Here is a 26676-nt window from a genome sequence, read left to right on the forward strand (position 1 = left end):
GATCAAGGAAGAAAGCACCATCAGCTTGAGAGATCAATCAGCCAATCAGAAGAGACAACTGTCATGATGGTTGGGTGAATTTGCACCACTCCGCAGGAATCCGTAATTCATGCGGCTACCGACAGGCACATCTACGTCTCTGTGCTGTTCTGACAATTCGCAATTATGCAAACACACCCGTACTGTCTTCCGTCTGCGTTTGGACTCCCCTTCCCCTCCCCAATTCGCCTCTCTAGGTGTAAGAAGACGCAAATACCAAATCTGCAAACGGATGTAGGAATACACTGTTTTGTGAGCGTGCGTCATACAAATTTGTGGAGTTTACACTAAGCAAATGGGCGTAGGTCCAACTCAGCAGGAACCCCACAATAAATAAAAAATTGGCATAAACAGACCTGCTGGCAAATGTAATTTAAGTTTGACCACTCAACAGCAATAAATCCATTGAGAGTCCCTCCCGCAGCTCCGGATCCACAGAATCACAAAGTGTACAGACACAATGTTTTCCTATTACACCCCAACCTCCCTCTGCAGTAACCTCACATACCTCAGCCCACCGCAAACTAACATTGGCAGCTGCAGAGTCACATTCTAGCAATCCGCTGCCCAAGCCCAAAAAACTTTCCTGCAGCAAGACTCCCCCTTCAGCCGAGCCGCGAGTTCATTGGACGGATTTACAAAGCAGGCCGGAAAGTAGACGTTTTGTACATGAATTACTCCTCGCAGACATTCCACTCTCAGCCTGTCTCCTGGGTATTTTTAGCTGTGCTATATTTGAAACTCTTACCACCCAAAGCATGCTCCGTCATACTCCGGCACAACGATTCCAGACGGTTATTGATATCGGGCTCTGTTGCTGGTACCTGGAAATCTGAAAAAAACAAAAAAACAAAAAATGAAATCTGTAATCCAGACAGCGCTTCTAGGACACGATCTGATCCAGAATATAATCTAGAGGTTCTGTCACATGATTAAGCCTTAATGGAGATAATTATAATGGGAATAGAGTGCGGGCCTTAGAGTGCGGGCCTTAGAGTGCGGGCCTTAGAGTGCGGGCCTTAGAGTGCGGGCCTTAGAGTGCGGGCCTTAGAGTGCGGGCCTTGATAATTAATCATTGAGATAATGCCATTACGGTGAAAAACTTTCCTATTTTGTTAGGTCTCTTACCAACGTCAGTATCACTGTTTGCACATGAAGGCGTAGAAGCGGCGGCACGCTTACCTGGCTGCTGAAACATGAGCATGGTCTGCGGAGAGGTGTGGACGGGCAGGGAGCGCGTCCTCTGTACGGAGCTGTGAGATCTGCTAGGCATACTGTTACTTCCTCCAGGGTTGGCAAACCACATATTCTGAGGTGCAAACAGAAGGGAAGACATACGTTACTGCCATCGGCACCAGTGACCGTAAAAGCTGAAAGACTAAAGTGTACAACAGCTCACAAAGTCATTTTGTGCCAATAAGCCTATCAATCAATTCACTAGGGATCTATTATATATAAAAAATTGCCCGCAATTACCTCAGACATACCACCCATAATCTCCACTTGTTCCAAAAACCATGCTCAGTCCACCACTAACCCAAAAATGTCCCACATGCCCTCAAATCCCATATATACCCCATATACTCCGTTCAGACTTCCCCAAATGTCACTCAAACCCCGCCGCCCGACAGTCAGACCTCCCCCCACATGTCCCCAATCGCTGACAGGACCAGTGACCATGCACTACTACGAACAACCATAAGTCACTATTTAAAGTATTAACTGAAATTTGTTTTATTGAGGTCACCTCGTCTAAGTAGTAAACCTTGTGACCATACTGCTTATCCAGCACCTTCGCCCCATTCCGCTTTGTACCGTTACAGAGAACACAAAGGTGTTTTATGGTTATAAATCACATTTTTTAAACGCTCCCCAAGTGATGTTACATGCTTATTTTATACATGTATAATTTTTATCTGCATCGTATTCTCTCCAGAGCTCATCTGCAACTTATCTTATAGTAACAATAACACAAACAATTAATAACAATGGAACTTTACAGCTGGTATGCCAATTCTGTCACCGTGATGAAATTCCACTAATTACTGTCAAACCGCTTGGTGGACAGATGTTTTTTCAAACCGTCCCATAGAGAAACCGGAGGGGGGGGGGGGTTCTAGTGCCTGGAAACCCCCTCCAAGCCTGCGGCACTGTATAATTGAGGTGGCTGGACCCTGCTCCTGCTTCACACAGCTCTGCTTGAAAAGGGAGAGCTGCGTGCACCTAACAGTAGCGCATGCAGCATTGCTCATGTATATTATGGGGATAGGAAGAGTTGGAGAGCAGCCAAGCACTGTCTAATATTATAGCCACGCCCCCATGCATGCTGGTCACGCCCACTGGCGGCGTGGTGTGGAAACTCCCCCTCTACAAATCCTGCGTTTAACCCTGCGACCTGTCGGATAACTGCAGACATTATTATGTAATGGCTCATTACATGCGTTGGGAAAACGGGGTTAAAAAAATGCATAAACACTTTTAATGTACAGTATTTTCCGTGCGCCTTTCATGCACTGTAAACATACCGCGCATTAACGCGTGAGAAATAGGATGTGCAGAGTTCTAAAATTTTAACACGAGGGAAGCGTCCTAGTTTGATAATGTGCTTTCATGTGTGTTTAAAAGGTTAACAAGACCCCCTTAACACATATCTTACATTTGCCAGCATTCCCATAAACCCATAAAGGGATTTACAATAAGCCTCAACTTTGTAGACATCTGTTGTCTAAGGTCTTCTCTGTTCCCAAACACAATTTCTTACGGGAACGCTGTTGCTACTTAATCACAGCTTCGCAGGTCGCACCTCAATGCACATTTCAGCATTTGGCGTTTTCTGAGCGGGTTTGCACCTGGCCTGTATTTTTTTTTGTCTCAAATCTCCAAAACTTTCCTCATCCCCCTCAGTCCCTCTTACAGATCAGGCAGCACAGGAAATGCCTGCAGTTCGTTCTCACTGCTGTAGATATTTTTTTGTACATTTCTTTAAAAGGATCCAGACGTGAGGAAAAAATAGAACATGGTTAAGTAATCGTGTGTGAACGAGGAGGACGGTTTGCAATGATTTTATTTTCGGTGTCGGGGTTTTTTGTGTCTCGCTTAACAACAAAACAACCGACGATGAGGATTTCAGACGCGGGCAGACAGTTTATAAATAAAATGGTAGGAATAATAAAATTCCTTTCTCCATTATAATAAAGGACTCACATTCTACAGAGAGCAGCGTAACAAAAAAAAGGACATTTCTTAAGCTTTGCGATACATCGTTTGCACCCGGTTTAATATGAATCCGATCAGAATTTTTTCAGGAAGTTCTCCTATAACTCAATGTTCCCTTGTAAAACCCACAATGCTGATCACCACTTACTAGGCCTGCGTAAAGCCAGCGTAGAGAGGAGCGCAGCGTGGGACCTTTACAGCCGCTGGGCACCAGGGAGGGTCTGGCAAACGGCACGTGCGAAATATGATTTTTATTTTGGCACAACTGTGGGTGAAGGTCCTTCTTTATACTTCTACTAATTATCTCCAGAAATCTGTATGTGGCCGTGATCTCTACAGCACCCAATCGTATTGGCTATAGACTATCCGATATCTTACGCACCGCAGTCCAGAGTGTATAGAAAACTAAAAAAAATGCAGTAATAAATATTCAGATATCCTTCCTCAGATGCATGGCCGTTATACCTGGCATTGTTGTACATGTTCACTGGAGATAAAAGATCAACGATATAAGTAGTAATCCCGCTGCACACCGCTAAGAGCCACTAACGATCTGATAAGCTGAGCAATCAGTGACGTCGCTGGCTCCTGGTGAACCAGCTTCCAATATGGCTGCCTATGCGGTAAGGGCACAAGATAATTTTAAATCCTTTTACAAAATATGGAGCCAATTAAAAAAAATCGGGAACCTTGGCACCCACCTGCCTCCCTTGCTTCAGTATGGCAGGATTGCTGGAAGCCGTTCGCTGCGTCGCTCCCAGGAGGCTGCTTGGACCCAGCAAACCCAGGCGGCTGCTGGGGAGGTTCCGGGATGGGATCTGGAACTGCCGCGGGTTCCTTCGCGCTATCCCCGCCCCTACAGATCCAGCTGTGGGCAAGGAGTTAGACTGTCCGAAGCCTCGGCTGCCAATGAAGACGTCAACACTAGTCCTGTTAATTTGGACATGAAGTTTAGGCGTTAAAAACACAGAATATCATCTAAGAAAGAAAATAAAAGTCCCCAAAATATATGGTAATTACAGCAATAAAAGTATAAAAAGCTAAAGACTAGAGTTAGGTGTGATTGGCCATGTGCTAGCAATGATTCATATAGAGTTTTATGCACTGCTCGCAATGTTCTGAAATGAACAATATATTCTGGCCTGCGGTTACTAAGAATATCTTCCCATAGCAATGTGTGCAGATGTGTCAGACGTTTTAGAAAGTACAATCTATAAAAAAGGGAAATTTTCCCATCATTTAAGGAACACAGAGTCCTAACCTCGACATTTCGCAATCCTAAACGTTAATAGTTTACGTTTATATCCCCCCAATAGCTACACTACATCACCGTGGAAGCGGCGGACATTGAGAGCAGATGGTGAGATACGGACAATAGGCATAGATTCATAACTTAGACTAATGCTAGCCACACATGCTGCGGTACAGGAGCAGATATCAGGTAATTACCGGATACCGCAGTATGTGTGGTGCAAATAAGGGTTGTTTTCTATCCAAGTCGTAACGATAACATAGCATGTGCATATTTATTCATTGTATTCTTGAGTTCATTCACTGTATGAATAACACAATCAGGACAAATGACCATGCAGGAATTCTATCCATGGCTATTTTTTCCCGAAAAGCTATTTTTCAGGAATACTGTGCGTCTGGAATGAGATTGGAAGATGCAGGGGGCGGTTCTTGTCCTGTGTGCGCAGCTATCTCACAACCACACTAAGAGCCCCCACGTTGGAGGTGACCGCCAGATAATGCCCAATTTGCTGACCTATGTGTATCGGCCAGAACGTGTTGTAAGGCTAACGACCCAGCTATGTCTGGTAGAACGTACTAACACGAAGTAACAAACATTTACATTATCAGAAGCATTTTGAATCATAAATACCAGAACTGCAATATTCTAATAGAAAATTAGCACTGCATCTGTATAAAAACGTAATATTAAATCCTGCGCCCGCAAAGCATCTATACAACTGGATAGAGCACAATTCCCTTTCATTTATTCAGTTGTGTCAAATTGTAAGAGAACCCGATGCGATATATTTACTAAACTGCGGGTTTGAAAAAAGTGGAGATGTTGCCTATAGCAACCAATCAGATTCTAGTTATCATTAATTTAGTGCATTCTACAAAATGAAAGCTAGAATCTGATTGGTTGCTATAGACAACATCTCCACTTTTTCAAATCCGCAGTTTAGGAAATATACCTGTAACTTAGACAAAACGTAGGCAGCCATTTTGTGGGTGAACGACTATTTCTGTGAGTACAGTCCAACCCCTAGGAATCAGTGACACATCTGAGGCACAAAATGGCCGCCTCCACGATGCGTAGATGACGGCAACACTATAAAGCATTTTTTCAATGTAAAACCAAAAAAACAAAAACACTTCCTTACATTTACTTGTCTCAAGGCAACAGACAAAGAAATGTAAATTGACATGGTCATTGTCGGTGTAGCAGAAAATATAAGCTTGTGCTGAGTCTCGAGGGGGGAGATCTGTCAATGTCATGCATGTTTATTAAATCGCTGAGCCTGCAAGCGGCCTGGCCTTATTTCTGTGCAGAACAAGTTAATATCTGGCCTCCGTCTCTCCACAGCCATCTTGCAATGAACGCACAGGAATTTATTTTACTGCAAAAAGGAGCAAAGTCTGCAGACCGAGATGGGTTTCCCAAGAAGCTGAGGAAATGCAGTCGCTAAGGTAACTGGAACACGGGGAGCTCTGATCCCAACCTACTTTCTCTGCTGCCGGTACCCAGCCACATCCAGGAGGGTTTTCCGTGGAAAAGACCTGTACAGCTTCTGTACCTGCTGTTTCCATGACAACAGTCTCTTCTTCTGAGTGTCCGTAAAGGCCTGTGCGAAGATATCATCGTACGTGAGACAAGTGCAGCAGCACAATCCAATGCAATTTATATAAGAGACCCCCCCCCCCCCCCGCCCACCTCTTTATCAATACTCTAGTCTCCCAGGATGCAGTATGGAACATTACACATCTATGGTGTCATTACAATATCAAGCTGCTTATGGTGGCATATTACATTAAATTAACTATACTCTATCAATATATAGCTATACTCTATCAATATATAGCTATACTCTATCAATATATAACTATACTCTATCAATATATAACTATACTCTATCAATATATAACAAACAGCAATGTCTGTAATAGGTTTGTGATGCTACAACATCTATCCTAGGAGTTTAATCTGTCAAGTTGAATGTTGTTACATTTTTTATCACACAGTGGTCACCTACTTCATGAATAAGGCATTTGTCAATCAGTTGCAAATAGGAGCTGATGTTTTCTTCGTCCGCTCGAGATACCAGGAGCTGGGTACAGACTGAGAGAAAATAAAAAGACAACTTAAATTGCGTGACAGATCTAAACGAAATGAAATAGACTGTCTCACGTTACTTCTTCATCCCACAAGCAATTCACGTAATCTATCGTAAACTGATTTCACTGTAATGGTTTGTACTATTACTTTTGCCTAAAACCTACTTATTTCTACAGAATAAATTGCCCTTGTATCTTATAACAAATAGAGTGTGCAATTAAAGCAAGAGAACACAATTTAAAACAACATTACCTAACACAGCTAAATTAATCTGGGGGGTCTGGGTTTGTTGTTATTTCATGTAGCACACAAATACTTGATAGCTTATTTGTGCACTGAAATTTAAAGTTGATATTTGTGGGCTACATGAAAAAACAGTCAGTATTTAACTTATGTGCAAAACAGAAAACTAATTTGCACCCCTTGTATTGTAACATGGTTTTGTCCAGAAGACTTAAAGAAGTTTCTTAAGTTAAGATCAGGCCCATTGTGTTGCAGTCGTCCAATCAACCCTCACAATACAAGAGGAGTCTGACCACTTGTATTCCAAACTAATCCTGCCTCATCCACTATCTTACAATACTGGACCTCCGTGGTTCTGTCATTTTATACCAGGTCGGGGTTCTTGTTAACAATAGCTGTCGTTAGCGGCCTACAGAGGAGTATAGCTGTAATTGAGCTGCTATAAGTGCACAAGTCGCTGCTTTATCCACACGAAACCCAACCCCAAAAAACTTTTCACAGCATGTGTCAGGCTACTCAGTCCAACACGTTCCAACAAGAACAGATAACAACACATTTGGGAAAAGTAATTATAGTACAATATTAAATGCAAAGACGGCAGAAGATGACAAGATCACACCTGACACAAGCCGACATAGAACTCGTATTACTATATTGTCCAGCGTGAGCAGATTCCAAGATGGTGATGAGGGACGCCGACCTGGTGCTATTCACCAGACGTTTATATTTATATAATGGTGCTTGATTGAATAATGCAAGATTGTGGGCAGTGATCTAGTAGATTCATCTGCAGGGCTACTATAACAACAGGAATATAGGGACACGGGAGCAACAAAATTAATGTAAAATAATTCAATATTCCAATAACGAACAAATTGGTGAACTAGATTTCAGGTACATTGGATCCCAGATCAGCTGGATGATAATTAATATCAGTGTCGGAAAGGAGGAGAGATCTTGACCCGATTCCCGGCAAAACTAGCGCTTCATCAAGAGAATATACACCATAATTTTTTATTATTTTACGCAAATCCGGTCGAGATCGCTCCTACCTGCAGATACTGCCAGTAACCATCACTCAGCCGATCCGGATCTCCAAGGTACCAGCTATTGGCTGCTATCAAAATTGACCCTAGTCTCTCTCTGTCTGTGTGTCTGTGTGTTAGGGAATTTAGACTGTAAGCTCCAATGGGGCAGGGACTGATGTGAATGAATTCTCTGTACAGCGCTGCGGAATCAGTGGCGCTATATAAATAAATGATGATGATGATGATGATGATGATGATACAGTATCTATTGATTACTGGAATATGCAGATTTTAACCAGGATATAAGTCTGACATTATATTTTATACTATATAGCATTATTTTATACGCTGTTCCCGCGCCTCTGCCGACACTCAGATGCCCATTCCTGCCTGTGAACAACAGGACCACACATCTAACAACGATCTTCATATTTCACTCCATTAAAAAGCCAGCGCGCAGCGGAATCCTTGTTTACCCATACGTTCAGGATGGTACATAAATGGGGGACACACATCAGATCTTCACCAGCTGGCTGAATAGGAGTAAGAGAATTTTTTTATTAAACGCCCAGGATAGATTCAATAAAGGACATTTAGAAAAATAGCTGCAGTTTCTTCAATGCATTCATCATGCACCAAATATATCTGGTAATTTATAAAAAAACAGCTCCCCCCTAACTAGCACCTTGCTGTTGCTTTACTGTAGGTTAATCCTTACAAGAGCAAATACAATGGCTTATAAGTTGTAGGCTACATCATACTTGCCTACTCTCCCACAATGTCCGGGAGACTCCCGCATTTCTGGGAGACCTCCTGGGCTCCCGGGAGAGCAGGGCAACCTCCCGGTTATCGCCCCCGCAATAGATAAGTGGTGGAGGGGGCGGGGCTTAATGATGCAAATATTGCATCACCTTAGCTTCACCCCCTGCTGTAATTGGCCAAAATTGTGACAACCGTTTAGGGGTGGGGCCAAAAGTATGTGATTAATCAAGCCCCGCCCCCACACACCCACCTCCCCCAGGATCTCCCTGAAGCCAACGAGCAAAAGTTGGCAAGTATGGGCTACATACCGTTCCTAAGTATCACCCCACAGTCATTGCAATGCACGCCATCTCTCTTCACGATAAGGAAGCATTAATATCCAACTTATATATAGACCATAAAAGGCAATCATTTAAGCAACGCTTACCTTTACCCATAACCCTCGTAAACTGGCCCGGAAGATCTCCTTCGGGCAGAGGGACCCCGCCGCTTTCGCCCTCGCAGTTGCCCATATGGTGCTGCTGCATCCCCCCAGTAGCAGAGTCTTTGTTCTCTGATCCTTGAATCTCGGTGCCTATTAAAGAAGACTGAGAATCGGGCTCCCGGTTGTGGTCCTCCGCGCTGGCGTGTTGGGAGGAGTGGGCTTTGATGGGGGTAAGAATCATCTGGTGCAGTTCTTGGAGCGGGACACGCAGGTTGCCCCCTTCTAGGATGTCCTGCGGATTGGACGAAAGCAAATCATATCAATTTACTTACTGTCTAAAATATGGGACCTCTGCATTTTGTAGTTTTCCGTTATTGTAATGGAACGACAAGCTCCTGAGTTACTGTCTTATTTGAAGGCTGGAACTTGCAGGTAAGTGCAGATATCAAAGGGAAAGTCTAGGCAATCTTTTCTGCATATTTGTCCCTAAAATGTTTTTTTTACTGTTGCCTTCTGGTGTTAATAAAGAACATGTTAAAGCTGTTTTAAACCGGTTTACCTGTTGGTAGCATAATCCCGCTAGAAGATTCACCTCCCACCCCCTTTATCATCGGAACTCTGCAACCACTGATGGCTTTTAAAATGGATACAACTTAGAAAGCGCTAGCATTTATTGCTTGTAGGATTTTGCTCCCTACAAGTTTGTGCATATTGGAGTTGAAATCAGTCATTAAATCAAGTATTCTCAAGATATCCTAAACACTGAGAGTCTAAGAATGACTGCAAACCATTACACCAATCCTGAATTCCCTTTGTGTCAATTCCAACCTTGCCTACATCGATATATAACGGATTTCTATGTTCTATAAGGCCCAATGAGAAAATGGTTTGAGCACTTTGGGCCTGATTCATTAAGGATATTAACTTAATAAACTTCTTATTTAAGTCTCCTGAACAAAACCATGTTACAATGCAAGGGGTGCAAATTAGTATTCTGTTTTGCACATAAGTTAAATACTGACTGTTTTTTCATGTAGCGCACAAATACTTGATAGCTTATTTGTACACTGAAATTTAAAGTTGATATTTGTGTTCTACATGAAAAAACAGTCAGTATTTAACTTATGCGCCAAGCAGAATACTAGTTTGCACCTCTTGCAATGTAACATGGTTTTGTCCAGGAGGCTGAAATAAGAAGTTTCTTAAGTTAAGATCCTTAATGAATCAGGTCCTTTGTTAGGGACAAAGTTCAAGTTTATGTCTTCCCTTTTAACAAGATTTAAAAAGTTAAACTAGCATTTAAAAAGTTTTGAATTATGGGCTGTGTGGCTGCCATTTTTCCAGGTATACATATTGAATATGTCTGAAAAGTGGGTAATGTTGACAATATCCGTGTCACTAGCGACAACTTACCCTTTCCAATGATTTCAGGAGAATGTGTCTCTCCTTCAGCTTCTGGATGCTAATCACTATCTTGTGACGAGCCCCTTTGGTGACATTCTAGAATAAGAAAAGACAAAAAAGAGATTATTCGCGCAGCGAGAGATGCGTAGACATGGTCACAAGATGTAACAGATTATACTGACGCGCGCACATATTCGTTCATCCTAATAGATAATTAAAAGTTATTTGCATTCATTAAAATAAACTTTAGCTGCCACATCGTTGACACAATTTATATAAAGGCAAATAAAATATTTTGTCACCTTAAAGTATACCTGTCACGGACAGTAATCACATCTTGAGGATTCAGAAAGTGGCTCATACCTCAGTGAGATAAACTGATTCTGCGTTCTCACAAACATTTTTTTAGCCCATAAACTGGATGCATCCTCTGCGTGTGGGCGATGTGTAGCCAGGTTGTCACTGGTTATATTTGGTCTAACTTGCATATTGGTATAATCACCGATAGATCTATTTATTTAATTATCCCAGATGATTTTTACGCAGGGATTTTGTACACTAAGCCTACATTTAGGTTAAGTCTACATTTTCCATTTCAGCCCAGCCAGGCTGTAAAGGTAAGAGACTCATAAGCTAAATGATCCTGTCACACAACAATGTTGGTCAGGGGGTAGTTGTCTGGTGTGAAATTGTGTAACCGGTGGCAATAGGATAATGTAGTGAGGTTTAGAGGGTGGTTGAGGAATATTATAAGCTTGTCTGAAGAGGTGGGTTTTCAGAGAACACTTGAAAGCCTGTAGACCAGAGGAGAGTCTTATTGTGGGAGGGAGAGAATTCCATAGAGTGGGTGCAGCCCGAAAAAAGTCCTGTAACCGGGAATGGGAGGATTTAATGAGGGTGGATGAGAGACGCAGATCTTGTGCAGAACGGAGTTGCCGAGATGGGAGATATTTTGAGACAAGTGAGGAAATACAGAGTGATTCAACAGAGGAATAAGGATTTACAAGGAAAATCAATCTAGCCGCTGCGTGCAAAATAGATTGTAGGGGTTTGAGTCTGTTTTTGGGGGAAGACCAGTAAGGAGGGAATTGCAATAGTCAATGCGGGAGATGATGAGTGCATGAATTAAGGTTTTTGCAGTGTCTTGTGTGAGATATATGCGAATTCTGGAAATGTTTTTTTAGATGTATGTAACATGATTTAGATATAGAGTCAATGTGGGGAACAAAGCATAGGTGTGAGTCAAGGATTACACCTAGGCAGCGAGCTTGTGGGGTGGGATTTATGGTCATGTTATCAACAGAGATAGAAATGTCAGGTATGCTCTTGTTGGTGGGTGGGAATATTATTAACTCTGTTTTAGAAAGATTAAGTTTGAGTTGGCGAGAGGACATCCAAGATGATATGGCAGAAAGACAGTCAGTTACTCGGGACAACACAGGATGTCGAGAGTTCAATAATAAATATAGAACAAAGAAAAAATAAAAGAAATAACAATGAAGAAATAATAAATATTATTATTATTAATAATAATACAGTGTAGCCCAGACTGTCACTGTACAACTGGGGAGCTCAATCTTGGGAGGAAGGTCAGCAATATTCGCGCGTTGTGCGCTTGCGCGCATTTTCTGCTATTACGGCAGAGGAATCTCCGCTCATTATTGCATCACAGGCCAGGTATCGTCTCGGATCCTCACCCAAGAATTCAGCAGTATTTCAGTTTAAATTGAATCTCCCCCTTAATGTCGGAATATAGTCCCATTAACCCTAAGTTTCTGGCAAAAAAACAAATATTTAGGTTACCTCCCATGACAAAGAACGGCATATCCCCATAATTTACTTTAAGGTTTATCTCTGGCCGCGCTGGTCTTAACATCCGAAAGGAACGTATCATGTTTTTGAAAATAAATATTGTACTGCTCAACAAAATGAGGTTCTAAACTTTTATTTTTTTTATTATTTTGTTTAGATACAACATTAAACCCAAACTTTTAGAAACATTATGTGACAGGGTGTGTGACTCTGCCGTAGGCTGCTGGGTGTCTATGGTTGATTGCTGTCCCTAGAGAGGTTTTAGTCAGCGACCAACCACTAGAACAGTTAGACCTGCAATTTAAAGTGTTATTGTATAACACCTGGTCATGTACTTGGACTTGCCTGTTATCCAGCATGACAAACACTTTAAAACTTATCGCGGGGGCGGGGCTTGACAAATCATTTTGACTCCGCCCCTAAACGATTGTCCAAAAATTGGCCAATTACAGCAGGGGCGGGGCTAAGATGATGCAATATTTGCGTCATTAAGCCCCGTTCCCTACCACTTATCTATTACGGGGGCAAGAACCAGGAGGTTGCCCTGCTCTCCCGGGAGGTCTCCCAGAAATGCAGGAGAGTAGGCAACTATGCGTTAAAGAAAAGCAGCGAATTAATCTCTAGAGACTGAAGTGTCTTTTACATTTCTGTCTCCATTACTGAAGTCATGTTGTCTTACCTGTCAGTCTTTGATTAAATCTTGGTCTCCATGAAAATGGCCACCTCCATAGGCATCAATACATGGACATAGGACACAATTTCTGAACTGTGTTATCATGCCACAGATGGCGAAGCCAACCACGTCTTGTACTGGCTCAGCATCAGGGAGAATGCCAGACTCTTCAGGGAGTGAGGGAGATCACCCCTATTTCAGGGAGTCTCCCTGACATTCAGGAAGAGTTGGAATGTACGTACTATAATCTACAATTTTCCCATTAGCGGGTGCACCAGAAATTGATTGCATAATTTGCAATAAATTAAAAACATAGGTCCATAATTCTAATGAGCACAAATAACATTCAAAACACAACACACACAGCAACAATCCTCACCTGCGCCTCCAGCTGACACTCATTGAGAGACATCATTTCCTCGTAGGTCATCTGAGAGAACAGGGCCGCGTACTTGTGCAAACGAAGACTCTTAAGCCACGCAGGTACGTCTGAAACGGCAAATGTTGCACAGTTTGCGTAAAGCTGTAAATATCTGGGCAATTAACACCCCAAGTGAATAAGGTGAGATAGTTAGGGAACAGTGTGTATTTACTCTCTGAAAAACTTTTATTTAATATATAATTTCTCACAGTATTATACATTACATCAGGCCTGGTCAGCCTGGGGTTCTTCAGGTGTTTATGAAACTACAATTCCCAGCATGCCCTGACAGGTACCAGCTGGCTATCTACTGGCAAAGCATGCTGGGGCTTGCAGTTCCACAACACTTTAGGAGACACAGGCTGGCCAGCAGTACAGCAATAGATTCAGAAGTCTTAACAGAAATGACTAGTAATAAAACATACATCATTTGTATACTAGTCAGTATTTATGGCAGACAGCCCTTGAAACCCCCTTTTTTTTTTAGAACATATATTTTCTCTTTTATCCCATTTTATAAGCCAATAACCAACTGTTCCTCTAAGATAATGTGGGGGACAGAATACACATCAAGGGGTGCAGGTATATCAGCTTGCAATCTTTTCATATTATCATCATCATTTATTTATATAGCGCCACTGATTCCGCAGCGCTGTACAGATGTATAACATTATATATAACATATGGCAAAATAAATAAATTAATGAAATTAAAACAGTGCAGTCTCCTTCCAATTATTTTCATTTTCAGCAGGTATGTAATGTAATAAAATTCTAACAAATCAGTACTAAAAAAAAAAAAAAAAAAAGAGAAAAAAAAACAACTTTTTAAAGGATTTTTTAAATGATTTGGCGAACCTTTTTTTTTTTTTACAAAAAAAGTTTTCCAAAATCCACTTTCAGAACAATGTCCTCCGCCCACTGCGTTCATCATATCTAAAGTGTCAGCTTTGCTGTTTCTTGAGGCGTGTTTGGGCTACAGTAATACATATATGGCATCAGTTGACCGTTCTCAAACGAATTACAGTCATCACCAAAGGCAGCACGGTGGCTCAGTGGTTCCCACTTCTGCCTCACAGCGCTGGGGTCATGAGTTCAATTCCTGACCATGGCCTTATCTGTGAGGAGTTTGTATGTTCTCCCTGTGTTTGAGTGGGTTTCCTCCGGGTGCTCCGGTTTCCTCCCACACTCCAAAAACATACTAGTAGGTTAATTGGCTGCTATCAAAATTGTCCCTAGTCTGTCTGTGTGTGTGTGTGTGTGTGTGTGTGTTAGGGAATTTAGACTGTAAGCTCCAATGGGGCAGGGACAGATGTGAACGTGTTCTCTGTACAGCGCTGCGGAATCAGTGGTGCTATATAAATAAATGGCAATGATGATGAAAGGCCAGCAGTGTCAATCACCATGACACTGCTGGCTGTGTGATGGAGCAAAGGTAGCCCAAGCAAGCTTCAATGGCCAGCATTTTAGCCATCCCAAAAGGGTCACTGGGATTCATAGCATGTAGGAAATAGGAGAACTTCTATGCCATATGTTGAAGAAGAAACCTAAAAAACCTAATTAATGCAGAATTACTGTAGAAGATATTTGCTTTGTTTTGCTATTCATTCAGCCGTTGTCCTCACATGCCTCTCTGTCTGTGCTAGCTTCCAGCATTCTGGAAACATTCAATAAACAGCTGAAAAATAAAATGTGCCACTTGCAGCTAAAACCCATTAGTTTAATGTTGTGACTGCGTACAGTACAACTCCAGCAAGCTGCCAGTGCATTTTTTATATCTCTTCCCCAGAGGCTTCTCCCGGGGTCTACTTGTCGGTCTGAGCACCCAGGAGACATGAAACTGTGCAGCTGTCATTGACGAATAACAAAACTCAAAAATTGATGTCTATTAACCACAAGAATCAGAAAGAAGATACCAAGTTTACCTCTGAGCTAAGGCTACAGAGACGTTGAATAAATCATCTCCAGGGACAAAAAAAAAAACAAACAAAAAAAAACCATTCCGGTGTTCTCAATTTCCATGAACAGGTGTGTTTTCAACATAGATCACTATGGCAGGCTATAAGAAGAATGTTGGTATTTACCATTGTCCCTTGTTTTTCTTCTTGAGTCTGCCATTAATGATGATTACAGACTACCATGGCAACCACAGTAACAGGACACGTGATGTAGTGAGCAGCAATGCTTTGAAACACCCCTCTGAACTCTGACATCCTCACTGTCCCCTCGCTGCCATCACATGACAAAATGAGAGCTGTGAGCCCGTGTCTGTGTAGCAGACTGTCTGTGTCTGGCAGCCATTTTTCGTTGCCAAACAAAGAGCTTTTAAAAAAGGAGATAATGATTTGTGGGAGGATAGTAAAAAGATGTATGCAAGCTTAAATAAGTACTTAGTTTGGTATTTAAAGCATAGTTGACTTTTCGGGATGACTGGGAGACTTCCTGTTTAGGAGAGCAATACAAACGTCGACATTCTGCCCTCTTCCCTGGAGAAAAGGATGGGGGCGTGGCTTAATGATGCAATTCACTGCGGATCCTGTCATCCTGGCCCCGCCTCCCGCGGTATTATCCAGAGAATGGGTGACAATTATTTCACCATGGACAGAAAACTTTAGGTCAGTAAGTTTATTGAAGGACATCTGTCATTGGTAAGGGAGCTTATTGAATTATTTGCTAATATTACAATGTTCCGATTTGTTCTACTTAGATTACAGGTTCACAAAAAAAACAAAAAACAAAAAACAACAATATAACAAAATTATACACTATAGAAAACTCCTTATTGTAAACTACATGCATATAAATTGAAGTTAAATTAAGCATAAACTCCTGCAAATAAAATCTATATCAACCGAATGTCATTTCATGTCACCTGCAAGTTCTGAGGTCACAATTTCAAATGCCTAGCCCCAATAATAATGGTGTAGACACAACATTGAAACAACAGTTACAAATAAAGATCTTTGTCTCCTATACAGGTGTGTTTGATACCACAATCTTCCTGCACTTGTTTGACAAAACCACTACTGTGAGTAACTTTTAAACGCTTGGACTGGCCACATGTCCCCCTATCCCTCTCTGTAGTTTCTCTTTGCGATTCCAATTGTCCAGTTGACTAAAACTGGGCTTCTAAACTTTTTTTTTATTGTTTTAACAAGTACCTACCTATTATGATAAACATTCATCATGTACACTCTAAAGGCTGTTTGTTTATATTAACTAACCCCCTAATTTGTGACAGTTTATTCAAAGTATCCCCTAAGCTACACTACCTATGCATTTAAAGTGTTTATAAATACCTCTTTTGATTATATTTTTGGGTGTGTTTCATATACTAATAAATGTTATTTAGCAATAGGTAGTCAACTCCATCTAATAGTTGCATGTTCATAAGACACGCACACACACAATAGCTATTCACCAATACAAACAGAAAAGGCTGTACAAAGAAACCACAAAAGTACTAAAACATGTAATACACATAGTGAATACAAACATTACAAGATTTTCAGAACTAGGGGGAGGAGATCATCTATGTAGATCTATGCATCAGATACAAAAAGAGGGACATTGTGGACAGCGCCGGTGCTAGGGTCCTTGGCGCCCTAGGCACAGTGTGAAAATCGCCACCCCTCCCCCCTTTAAAAATCGCCGCCCCCCCCCTTTAAAAATCGCCGCTGCGCTTCCCTCCCCTCAGCTCCCCTCCCCTCCCCATGTCTTTCTTTAACTTACCTGCATGAAGCTGCTCCTCTCTGCTCTGTCTTCTCCCCTCCACTCACAGACACTGTCGGGCCGTGATGATGACATCATCACGGCCTGTCACTGTCAATGAGCGGAGGGGAGAAGACAGAGCAGAGAGGAGCAGCTTCATGCAGGTAAGATTCAATAGCCCCTTCCCTCCTCTCCTTCCTGTGGATTTTCGTTTTTTTTTTTATTTCGAGGCGCCCTGCAGAGCCCGGCGCCCTAGGCAATTGCCTAACCTTGCCTAATGGGAGCGCTGGGCCTGACTGTGGAGTAAATACGAACACAGGGATTTGGGTCCAAAATAGCTAAATTAGGCAAGACAATTGCCTTTGCTTAGGAAAGAACATAAGAAAACACCAAAATCTCCCACCACCACATAAACAAACCTCCATCTAATCATGCAAATGCTTAAACGTCAGAATAAAATTAAAATAAAAAAATACAAATTTTAAAACTGGTTCAGATAATTAAAAACAAAATTAATGTTTGACTGATTTTCTGAAAACTATTGGAAACACCCCCCCCCCCCAGAAACCACCTCTACCCCGAGGACTCTGCACAGGGTCACTGCAGTTTAGTTATATTATAAATTACAAGAATGTTACACAACCGGATTTACTCTCCCGCCTTATCTTAGTGCATCTCTTTTTGACATCCAGTAGCGCCACAAACAAGCTTACAAATCACTGCAACTTCAGTTAAACGTATCAGAGGAGGCTCTCGTGTCACAATACATTTCATCTGTCATTTTTAAACACACACATAAATAAAGAACGCAGGTGGGTATGTCTTTAGTTTCCTTCACTTCGGATTCCCTTATTTTGAAGACAAATTTAGACATCTGTCGTAAAGTTTGTCAAATATATTCAAACAGCCAATTTACTTACTACAAACAGTAACGTTATAATTCTGTTCAATATTTTATAGACAGTTAACACTTTTAAAAGTACGACCACCGCGACCCCGCCGTCTGGGGGGGAACACACCGCGACCCCGCCGTCTGGGGGGGAACACACCGCGACCCCGCCGTCTGGGGGGGAACACACCGCGACCCCGCCGTCTGGGGGGGGGGGGGAACACACCGCGACCCCGCCGTCTGGGGGGGGGGGGGGGGGGGGAACACACCGCGACCCCGCCGTCTGGGGGGGGGGGGGGGGGAACACACCGCGACCCCGCCGTCTGGGGGGGGGGGGGGGGGAACACACCGCGACCCCGCCGTCTGGGGGGGGGGGGGGGGGGGAACACACCGCGACCCCGCCGTCTGGGGGGGGGGGGGGGAACACACCGCGACCCCCGCCGTCTGGGGGGGGGGGGGGGGAACACACCGCGACCCCGCCGTCTGGAGGGGGGAGGGGAACACACCGCGACCCCCGCCGTCTGGGGGGGGGAGGGGAACACACCGCGACCCCGCCGTCTGGGGGGGGGGGAACACACCGCGACCCCCGCCGTCTGGGGGGGGGGGAACACACCGCGACCCCCGCCGTCTGGGGGGGGGGGAACACACCGCGACCCCCGCCGTCTGGGGGGGGGGAACACACCGCGACCCCCGCCGTCTGGGGGGGGGGGGACACACCGCGACCCCGCCGTCTGGGGGGGGGGGGAACACACCGCGACCCCGCCGTCGGGGGGGGGGGGAACACACCGCGACCCCCCGCCGTCTGGGGGGGGGGGAACACACCGCGACCCCCGCCGTCTGGGGGGGGGGGGGAACACACCGCGACCCCCGCCGTCTGGGGGGGGGGGGAACACACCGCGACCCCCGCCGTCTGGGGGGGGGGGGGAACACACCGCGACCCCCGCCGTCTGGGGGGGGGGGGGAACACACCGCGACCCCGCCGTCTGGGGGGGGGGGAACACACCGCGACCCCCGCCGTCTGGGGGGGGGGGGAACACACCGCGACCCCGCCGTCTGGGGGGGGAACACACCGCGACCCCCGCCGTCTGGGGGGGAACACACCGCGACCCCGCCGTCTGGGGGGGGAACACACCGCGACCCCGCCGTCTGGGGGGGAACACACCGCGACCCCCGCCGTCTGGGGGGGAACACACCGCGACCCCGCCGTCTGGGGGGGAACACACCGCGACCCCCGCCGTCTGGGGGGGAACACACCGCGACCCCGCCGTCTGGGGGGGAACACACCGCGACCCCGCCGTCTGGGGGGGAACACACCGCGACCCCGCCGTCTGGGGGGGAACACACCGCGACCCCGCCGTCTGGGGGGGAACACACCGCGACCCCGCCGTCTGGGGGGGGAACACACCGCGACCCCGCCGTCTGGGGGGGAACACACCGCGACCCCGCCGTCCGGGGGGGGAACACACCGCGACCCCGCCGTCTGGGGGGGAACACACCGCGACCCCCGCCGTCTGGGGGGGGAACACACCGCGACCCTGCCGTCTGGGGGGGGAACACACTGCGACCCCCGCCGTCTGGGGGGGAACACACTGCGACCCCCGCCGTCTGGGGGGGAACACACCGCGACCCCCGCCGTCTGGGGGGGAACACACCGCGACCCCGCCGTCTGGGGGAACACAGACATCACCCAATGGAGTCTATTACCTACATCTTTATGAAAGAAACTGGACATTTTTTGTAAGATTACTGCTCACTTTTCAGAATAACTATCTCCCCTTCCCCATATCAAGTAGTGATACGTTAACAGAGCAAAGATATTCGCTTTGATAACTTCATCATAAAACTTCTCTGGGTATTAAGACAAGGAAAAGAGCCATAAACCTAAACAGGCACCTGTAACACACTACTGGAGAGGATTTACTTATAAAATTTTAACTTCTAGTCAATGGCCATCGTTTTTCAATAATTAACACAAGTAGTCGAGAGGTTAGAATCTCTTGTTCGTCATATGCCCAAAAAAATTATAAAAAAAAACCCACAAAAAAAACTGCATAATCCAGGCCCAGTCACCTGAGCTCCGGACCTCTCAATTGGCACAAAACCCAACTTTTTCGTAGGAGACCAAAGGAAATGACAGACAGGAAGAGAAATAGTCATTTAGTAAAACAAAGGAGTTCTGCGGTGGATTGCCCTCAGTGCGATGGCTAGGTAACAGCATGCAAAATTCTGTATTTCTGTACGTTTCTATAGTTAGACTTCTTGCCTTTAGTTTAGGGGAAAACACAAAGCAAAAATAGGATTTTTTTTTTGAGGGGGGAAAAAAAAAAAAGGTTACCTCCAAATAATAATTATAAAAATAATTAAACTATTTTTTGTTAACATGTGAATATGACCTGCCCAACGTTTGCTTGGTACATAAACAATTTAGAGCTAGCCGAGAGTCAAGTTTAAGATTTTAACTATGCCCAGACTCTGGCACGTGTCTGACACGACGGCTAGCACAGTGCGAAGGGGCCGTATTTTGCTCACCTTTCATACCGCTACTTTCATCTTGGAATGTGTTACGGGCAGAAGGATCTTCTAAGTGTTCGCTCCCACCACTTCCTGACGATGCTACACTGCTTTGTGGAGAGAGGGGGGCGTGATCGGATTGGACACCCTGCGATCCTCTGGCTCTTAAGTCTTCGTGTGACATCCACCCGTGTCCTAATGGCTGGTTTGGCACATTCATGGGCGGGGTAAGGGAGACCGATCGTTTCAAAGGGCTGTGGTGGGTCTGGCCTGAGAGAACTGAAACATAAATAAAAGCAGAATTGAAGGTTATTTTTGAAAGCCCTGGAACAGAAGTCTACATGCTAAAAAAAAAATAAAAAAATAAAAAATAAATATAAAATACCACACAGTACTGAACTAAAACTGCGTGGAAAAACACGGAGGAACAATTTGGTTTTTGGTTAGCTCACTGGACAAGGAGATGATGGAGCTATTTGCCCATATGGCGCAAAAGGATTTTGCAAGCTCTCATAGGTCAGATGAAGACTGCACACACTGGGGAGTTAAGGTGGAAACCAGGTAGAACAACCCTAACAGGCCGATTTGATTGGTTCAGATTCTAACCGGAACTACGAGGCCACTTATGGTTCATGTGGACAAATGGACCAAAGCCTGTACCAAGTACAATGGCGTGCTGGCAGTCTAAAGCAGCATGTGAAAAGGTTGTAATTGTATTGAAGGCAGCGACAAACTCCTTGTGCACCAATTTATGTGATGCAAAAGATGTCCTGATCTTTGTTTAACAACTAAGGCAAACCACGAACACCTGATCCCTTGTATGCCCGTGAGCGGCGTCAGCCAAACCATTAAGGTTTTGTGGGCTTGGAAATGTGTATACAAACAAGTAACATAACGTACTTCTTGTAACATAGTAACAGAAACAAAAGACTAAGTTACGCAAAGAAAACCAATACAACAAGTCTGCTGCATTGGGAACCTAAAGCTGGGTACACACTACAATGTTTTCGTACAATAATCGGCTCAAACAGCCGACATACGACCGCTCGTTCAAAAGTCGGGTCAGTGTGTGTAGGGACACGATGGTCGAAAGTCTGCCCAAGTGGACGATTATCGCCTCATTTGGTTGGTCGTACCGTTAAATATTTTCGTCCCAATCTCGTTTCCGCTGTGTAGTGTGTATAAACTTCCGACCGATCCACAACAGTGAGTACGAAATTACAGTCATTGCTCACAACAACAAGGCTGTAAAAAGTAGCTAAAGGGACGTCCACTCTTCCCTTTATCGTCCTAAACAAGGCTAGTGTGTATGCAGTCCATGGACCGAGCGATCGGACCATCGGTCGCATGTGAAATCACTCGGCATAAAAAGTTGGTCGAAATTTCTATAGTGTGTACCCAGCTTAAGTGAACACTTAGAAATCTGCTCACTCAGTTACGGTTTGTGCTTTTAAGGCTCATTGAAGATTTTGGGACATGGTGGTGTTACCTAGCAAAGCACAGGCAATTTCTTTCTTTCTGGTAACTTTTTAAATGTAGAAAGCCATTACTATTATAGTCATTTACCTCCATTTTAATAAACCCCCTGCCAAAATAAAAAAATCACAGCAAAAACAACAAATCCTCAACCGATTACATCTGTTCTATTAAACTGAATGATAAAGCAAATACACGTTGTGATGTTTTATAGAAGGACTGTGATCTTAAAGAATTCCTTTAATGTCTGTACAACACTGTTTATTCAGAAATTAATTCAGATGTTGTTCACTGAACACAGCCACATTTCTGTGAAAATCTCACCTACATCCCAAATATCGCTGCTCAAAAGAACAATTAGAGGATAATTTTCATTGTCACAGAAATTATCTCAGTTGAGAGGTAATTGTAACACCAAATTACAGAAGTGTACCTAGGTATCTATTTCACGTGTACGGATAGAAACGTAGATAGCTGCCTTTTAAGTATTCTCAATTTTTTGGGCTTCGTATCATTTTGAAGACACAATGTAAGCTATCTAACTTGACGTATTCCCATGGTAAAGGCTGAAGAGAATGAATCATTCTTGGGTGGGCACTTGAGGATAAGCGAGTAGGAGAGACAAGGATGACAACAGGCGCAGACGTAACAGACTCCTCCCTTCGCGCCTCTGTTCTGCTATACAGTGACGATTATACTGAAAATGAAATGGATAACAAAAATTGCAGTGACCCTCTTAGAAAGCCATGTGAAGCAGTTTAGAAAACACAGGAATATTGAAATTAAGGATGAGTTCATTTTTACGTACCGTGTATTAGCCTGACTTAGAAGGCTACCACGAATCGCGTCATTTTGGGCAGGCAATTGCGAGATGCGGGAAGCGGGAGACTTACCTGCTCTTTCGGGAGTTCGAGAGACCGACCTGAATTTCGGGAGTCTCCCAGACATTCCGGGAGAGTTGGCAAGTATGGCTTAGCCTAGGGTGGCCTCAACTCTTAATCAGGCCATGAATAGGCTAAATTCTTCCCAACTATTAGGGCCCTTGCCCACGGGCGTTTAAATCCTGTGCCTGATTTGTGTTTTTAACGCAAGTACAATGCATGCAAAATAAAACAAATTAAATTGTATGTGTTAATACCCATCTGCGTCCGTACTTGCAGTAGAGTAACCGTGCATTGTTTTGAATGCCGTTTGCTTCACTTTTTCCAAGTTTCATCTGTTCCATGAGGTTATTTCAGGCAGTGAATTTGTACAATAGTCATAGCTGCTTTTAGCGCTCTTCGTTTTCCTGCGTTATGCTTATGACATGTTGGTATGGGCGCTCCACTATCTACTTGTATATGAAATTCAGTAGTGTTCATTATATATTTGGAAATGTAAGCATCATCTGTTCCAGGTGATGTTATCCTTTGAAAAATAAGCAAAGTACTTCCTTAACAGTGCACAGCGCTTCACTAATATCGTCTCTGCTTTACAACCCGATATAATTATATATTTATATTCTCCGTTGCTTACAGTTTGCATTACTGAATTATTATATTTTATGCCTTTTTATTGTAGAATTTATAAAGCTCTGCAATTTTATTTATGATGCAATAAAATAAGTTAAGAGGTCAATAAGCCTATGGGGTATATTTACTAAACTGCGGGTTTGAAGAAGTGGAGATGTTGCCTATAGCAACCAATCAGATTCTATTTATCATTTATTTAGTACATTCTACAAAATGACAGCTAGAATCTGATTGGTTGCTATAGGCAACATCTCCACTTCTTCAAACCCGCAGTTTAGTAAATATACCTCTATCTTTTTCAAACCAAGTGTTGGGATTGTGAAAATCAGACATATATTGTTTTTTGTATGTTTTTTTAATAAACATTTCAAGTTTAATCTATCATTTTTTGGCAATTCGTTTACTTAGCGCTGTCTACCTTTTGCAATTACAATCTCCATCACGACTCTGAGCACCGCCACCAAGCAGCGAGAAAAGGATCTGCGCCCGAGAAAATAGACCACACACTCCGATTTTTCACTCAATGGTTTGGTATTTATTATCTTGATACAGCCCAGACCATAAAATGGAATGTGTAATTTGCCCGTTTTCTTTTTTTTACCTTTTTTTTTTACTTTTTTGTGTAAGGACCGGGGCTGTCAAACAGCCCCCTCCAGATGTATATACTCATTTTGGCCCTACTTTGGCTTTCTACATTGCATGTATACACTGTGTGTTGGTACTTTATAAATAAAGTTATTACAAAAAAAAAAAAAAGATCTGCGCCCAGATTTATGAATGGGAACTGCAGGATGTGCTTCCAAACCCGGTAAAAGTTTTGATACAGATAGCTAGGATCGGTCTACTGACTATATCAGTGTTTGATAACCTGTGACACTCCAGGTGTTGTGAAACTACAAGTCCCAGCATGCTTTGCCAATATATAGTAGCTTACTGCTGGAAGGGTGTGCTGGGACTTGTAGTTTCACCTGGAGTGTCACAGGTTAGCCAACACTGACCTATATTGTGATGATGGACGTTAAAACTTAAACAACCGCTTTAATGCCTTTGCTGCACAAGGATTTGTGTTATGTTACTTTGTGTGTAGGAGTTTGGGTTGGTATTTGTAATAAAATTAAGCTAGAGATATGCAGGAGATAAGTTACTGAGCTCAATAAGCAACGTTTTCAGCGGGTCATAGCAGGACTCGCTGGGAAAGACGTCTGTCCGCTGAATGGATAATACAAGCCGGGACTCCCCCAGCGGGATTCATTGGGTCTCCGAGGGTCCCTCTACAATTACTGACAGTGACAGTTTAATAGACAAGTGAAAGTTTGAAAGCAGCAGCAGCCGCCTGTGGTGTGAATCCTTGGTTAGGAGATGCCCGAATCTTCACTGACAGGCGAGACATTCTGATGCTACATGTGACAGAACAACAGGAGACGGAAAAACTGGGATAAGGAGCCGTATCAGAGACAACCAAATCCAATGTCTGCAGTAGACAAGGATGAATTTCACTATAAATATATATATTCTACAAAATGACAGCTAGAATCTGAATGGTTGCTATAGGCAACATTTCCACTTTTTCAAACCCAGTTTAGTAAATATACCTCTATATCTTTCAAGCCAAGTGTTGCAATTGTGAAATCAGACATATATTGCACTGGTGGCCTATGCCTCGAGTCCATGGATAGTCTAAGAGTATCTGAATAATCTTAAAATAATTTTTAAGTGAGTAACTTGCATGTGAGTAGCGATTTAGTTTTTTTTTTTTTTTTTAAAAAAACCCATAGGATTAGCACAAAAAAAACTACAACAGTATTTAAAACAATTACACCATAAGGGCCAGTTAAGGTCTTTTATCCATGAAAGATTCTGTGCCCCATTTGTGTCCCATTGCAGCCTGGAATCTACTGGTTTTAATAGCAACAAATCCACTAAACCTGTTTGATAAACTGTGTAGTCTATGGAACGAAACTGGACACGGCTAATACAGAGCCTGCGCTGACGCATTTTCACATTCTCTGCCGGACACCTGCTAGTTGAGTTATCTGCACAATCTGATTTGCAGCCGTTATACTAAACTATCCCAGTGCACGGCTTATGGTCTGTGAGTACAAGACGGCCATGGCTTGCTCGGTTTAATTCTGTAAGGTAGAGTTTTAGATAGAAAGATGCATGGATATGAAACAAAAAAAAAAATAAAGTTTGGTCCCCTGTCCATAAATAGCAATGAAGGTAAATGGTTTTTAATCAGGTATCAACATACAGCACCAACAGTTGACAGAACATCTCTGGTTACCGCCAATACAAGTAGCGGATTATAGACATGTCAGCTACATGCAGGCCACCATTTTGTGGGCAGAACCAGCAGTCAGGCTATAAATTTTCTATGAACCAGCGACATCACGGAGGCGCTTCCTAACATTCACAACATCTAACTTCATAAGACATGGGCTCCTAGCGAGACAATGCTGAATTCTCCTGAATATCAGTATAGGACACAAAATGGCTGCCTCCGCTCTGAGGTAAAATATCACTTTTATTTTGCCTAACTCTGGATCAACACATTTAGAACTTAAGGTTGGACTTTTTTTTCAGCCTCACTAGCTATGAAAAGCTGAGGGCATATTAGGCAATTGCTGTTCTATTATAAATGTCCTTGTTCAGGCCTGGCCAACCTGTGGCTCTCCAGGTGCTGTGAAACTACAACCCCCAGAATACTTTGCCATTAGCTAGCTAGCTAATAGCTTGCAGGGCATGCTGGGAGTTGTAGTTTCACAACAGCTGGAGAGCCACAGGTTAGCTAGGCTTGCCCTAGTTCGTAAAAAGTCATCCAGTACTAAGTATCGCAGTTGCCATGAAACTTATTGCAAATCATTATAGTTATTCCCAGCTGGAATTACAGCATGGTCAAATGATGGGGTTCTAGGATAAAAAGTAAAAAATTGTCCTGATTTCTAATAACACAAAACATTACTCAAAGTAGCCTCCACCGAAAATAACCCACATCGCAACTTCAGTTATTTAAGAGCGTCAATAAAGTGTTATTGTCCAAGTAATGATCATTACCACAATAACATTATCCACTGAATATATGATGTCACAATACGGAGGGGTACGTGTCTCAGTCATGTCAAGGACCACTAAACATCGAAACTGAAATGTTCTGATATAAAGCATGAAGGGAAGATGCGCTGTTCAGTGTTACTCTGGCAGTCCGCTG

At 43.5% G+C, this 26676-nt stretch overlaps 1 protein-coding gene across 2 annotated transcripts in view; it reads right to left on the reverse strand.

Annotated features, from left to right (window-relative positions):
• Positions 1–26676, reverse strand: part of SAMD4A (sterile alpha motif domain containing 4A) — an 84067-nt gene that overhangs the window by 6751 nt on the left and 50640 nt on the right. The window contains exons 4-12 of one of the 2 annotated variants that reach the window (XM_075193023.1): positions 20500–20760; positions 13330–13439; positions 10475–10561; positions 9065–9353; positions 6522–6607; positions 5995–6113; positions 3957–4185; positions 1222–1348; positions 788–871 (exon numbers count right to left, since the gene is read on the reverse strand). In XM_075193023.1, coding sequence (XP_075049124.1) covers positions 788–871; positions 1222–1348; positions 3957–4185; positions 5995–6113; positions 6522–6607; positions 9065–9353; positions 10475–10561; positions 13330–13439; positions 20500–20760 — 1392 coding nt within the window. The remainder of the gene's footprint in view (positions 1–787; positions 872–1221; positions 1349–3956; positions 4186–5994; positions 6114–6521; positions 6608–9064; positions 9354–10474; positions 10562–13329; positions 13440–20499; positions 20761–26676) is intronic. The other variant, XM_075193024.1, reaches the window with a different exon arrangement.

The sequence above is a fragment of the Mixophyes fleayi genome, chromosome 12, assembly GCF_038048845.1.
Source record: "Mixophyes fleayi isolate aMixFle1 chromosome 12, aMixFle1.hap1, whole genome shotgun sequence".
In the NCBI taxonomy this organism is placed as follows: domain Eukaryota; kingdom Metazoa; phylum Chordata; class Amphibia; order Anura; family Limnodynastidae; genus Mixophyes; species Mixophyes fleayi.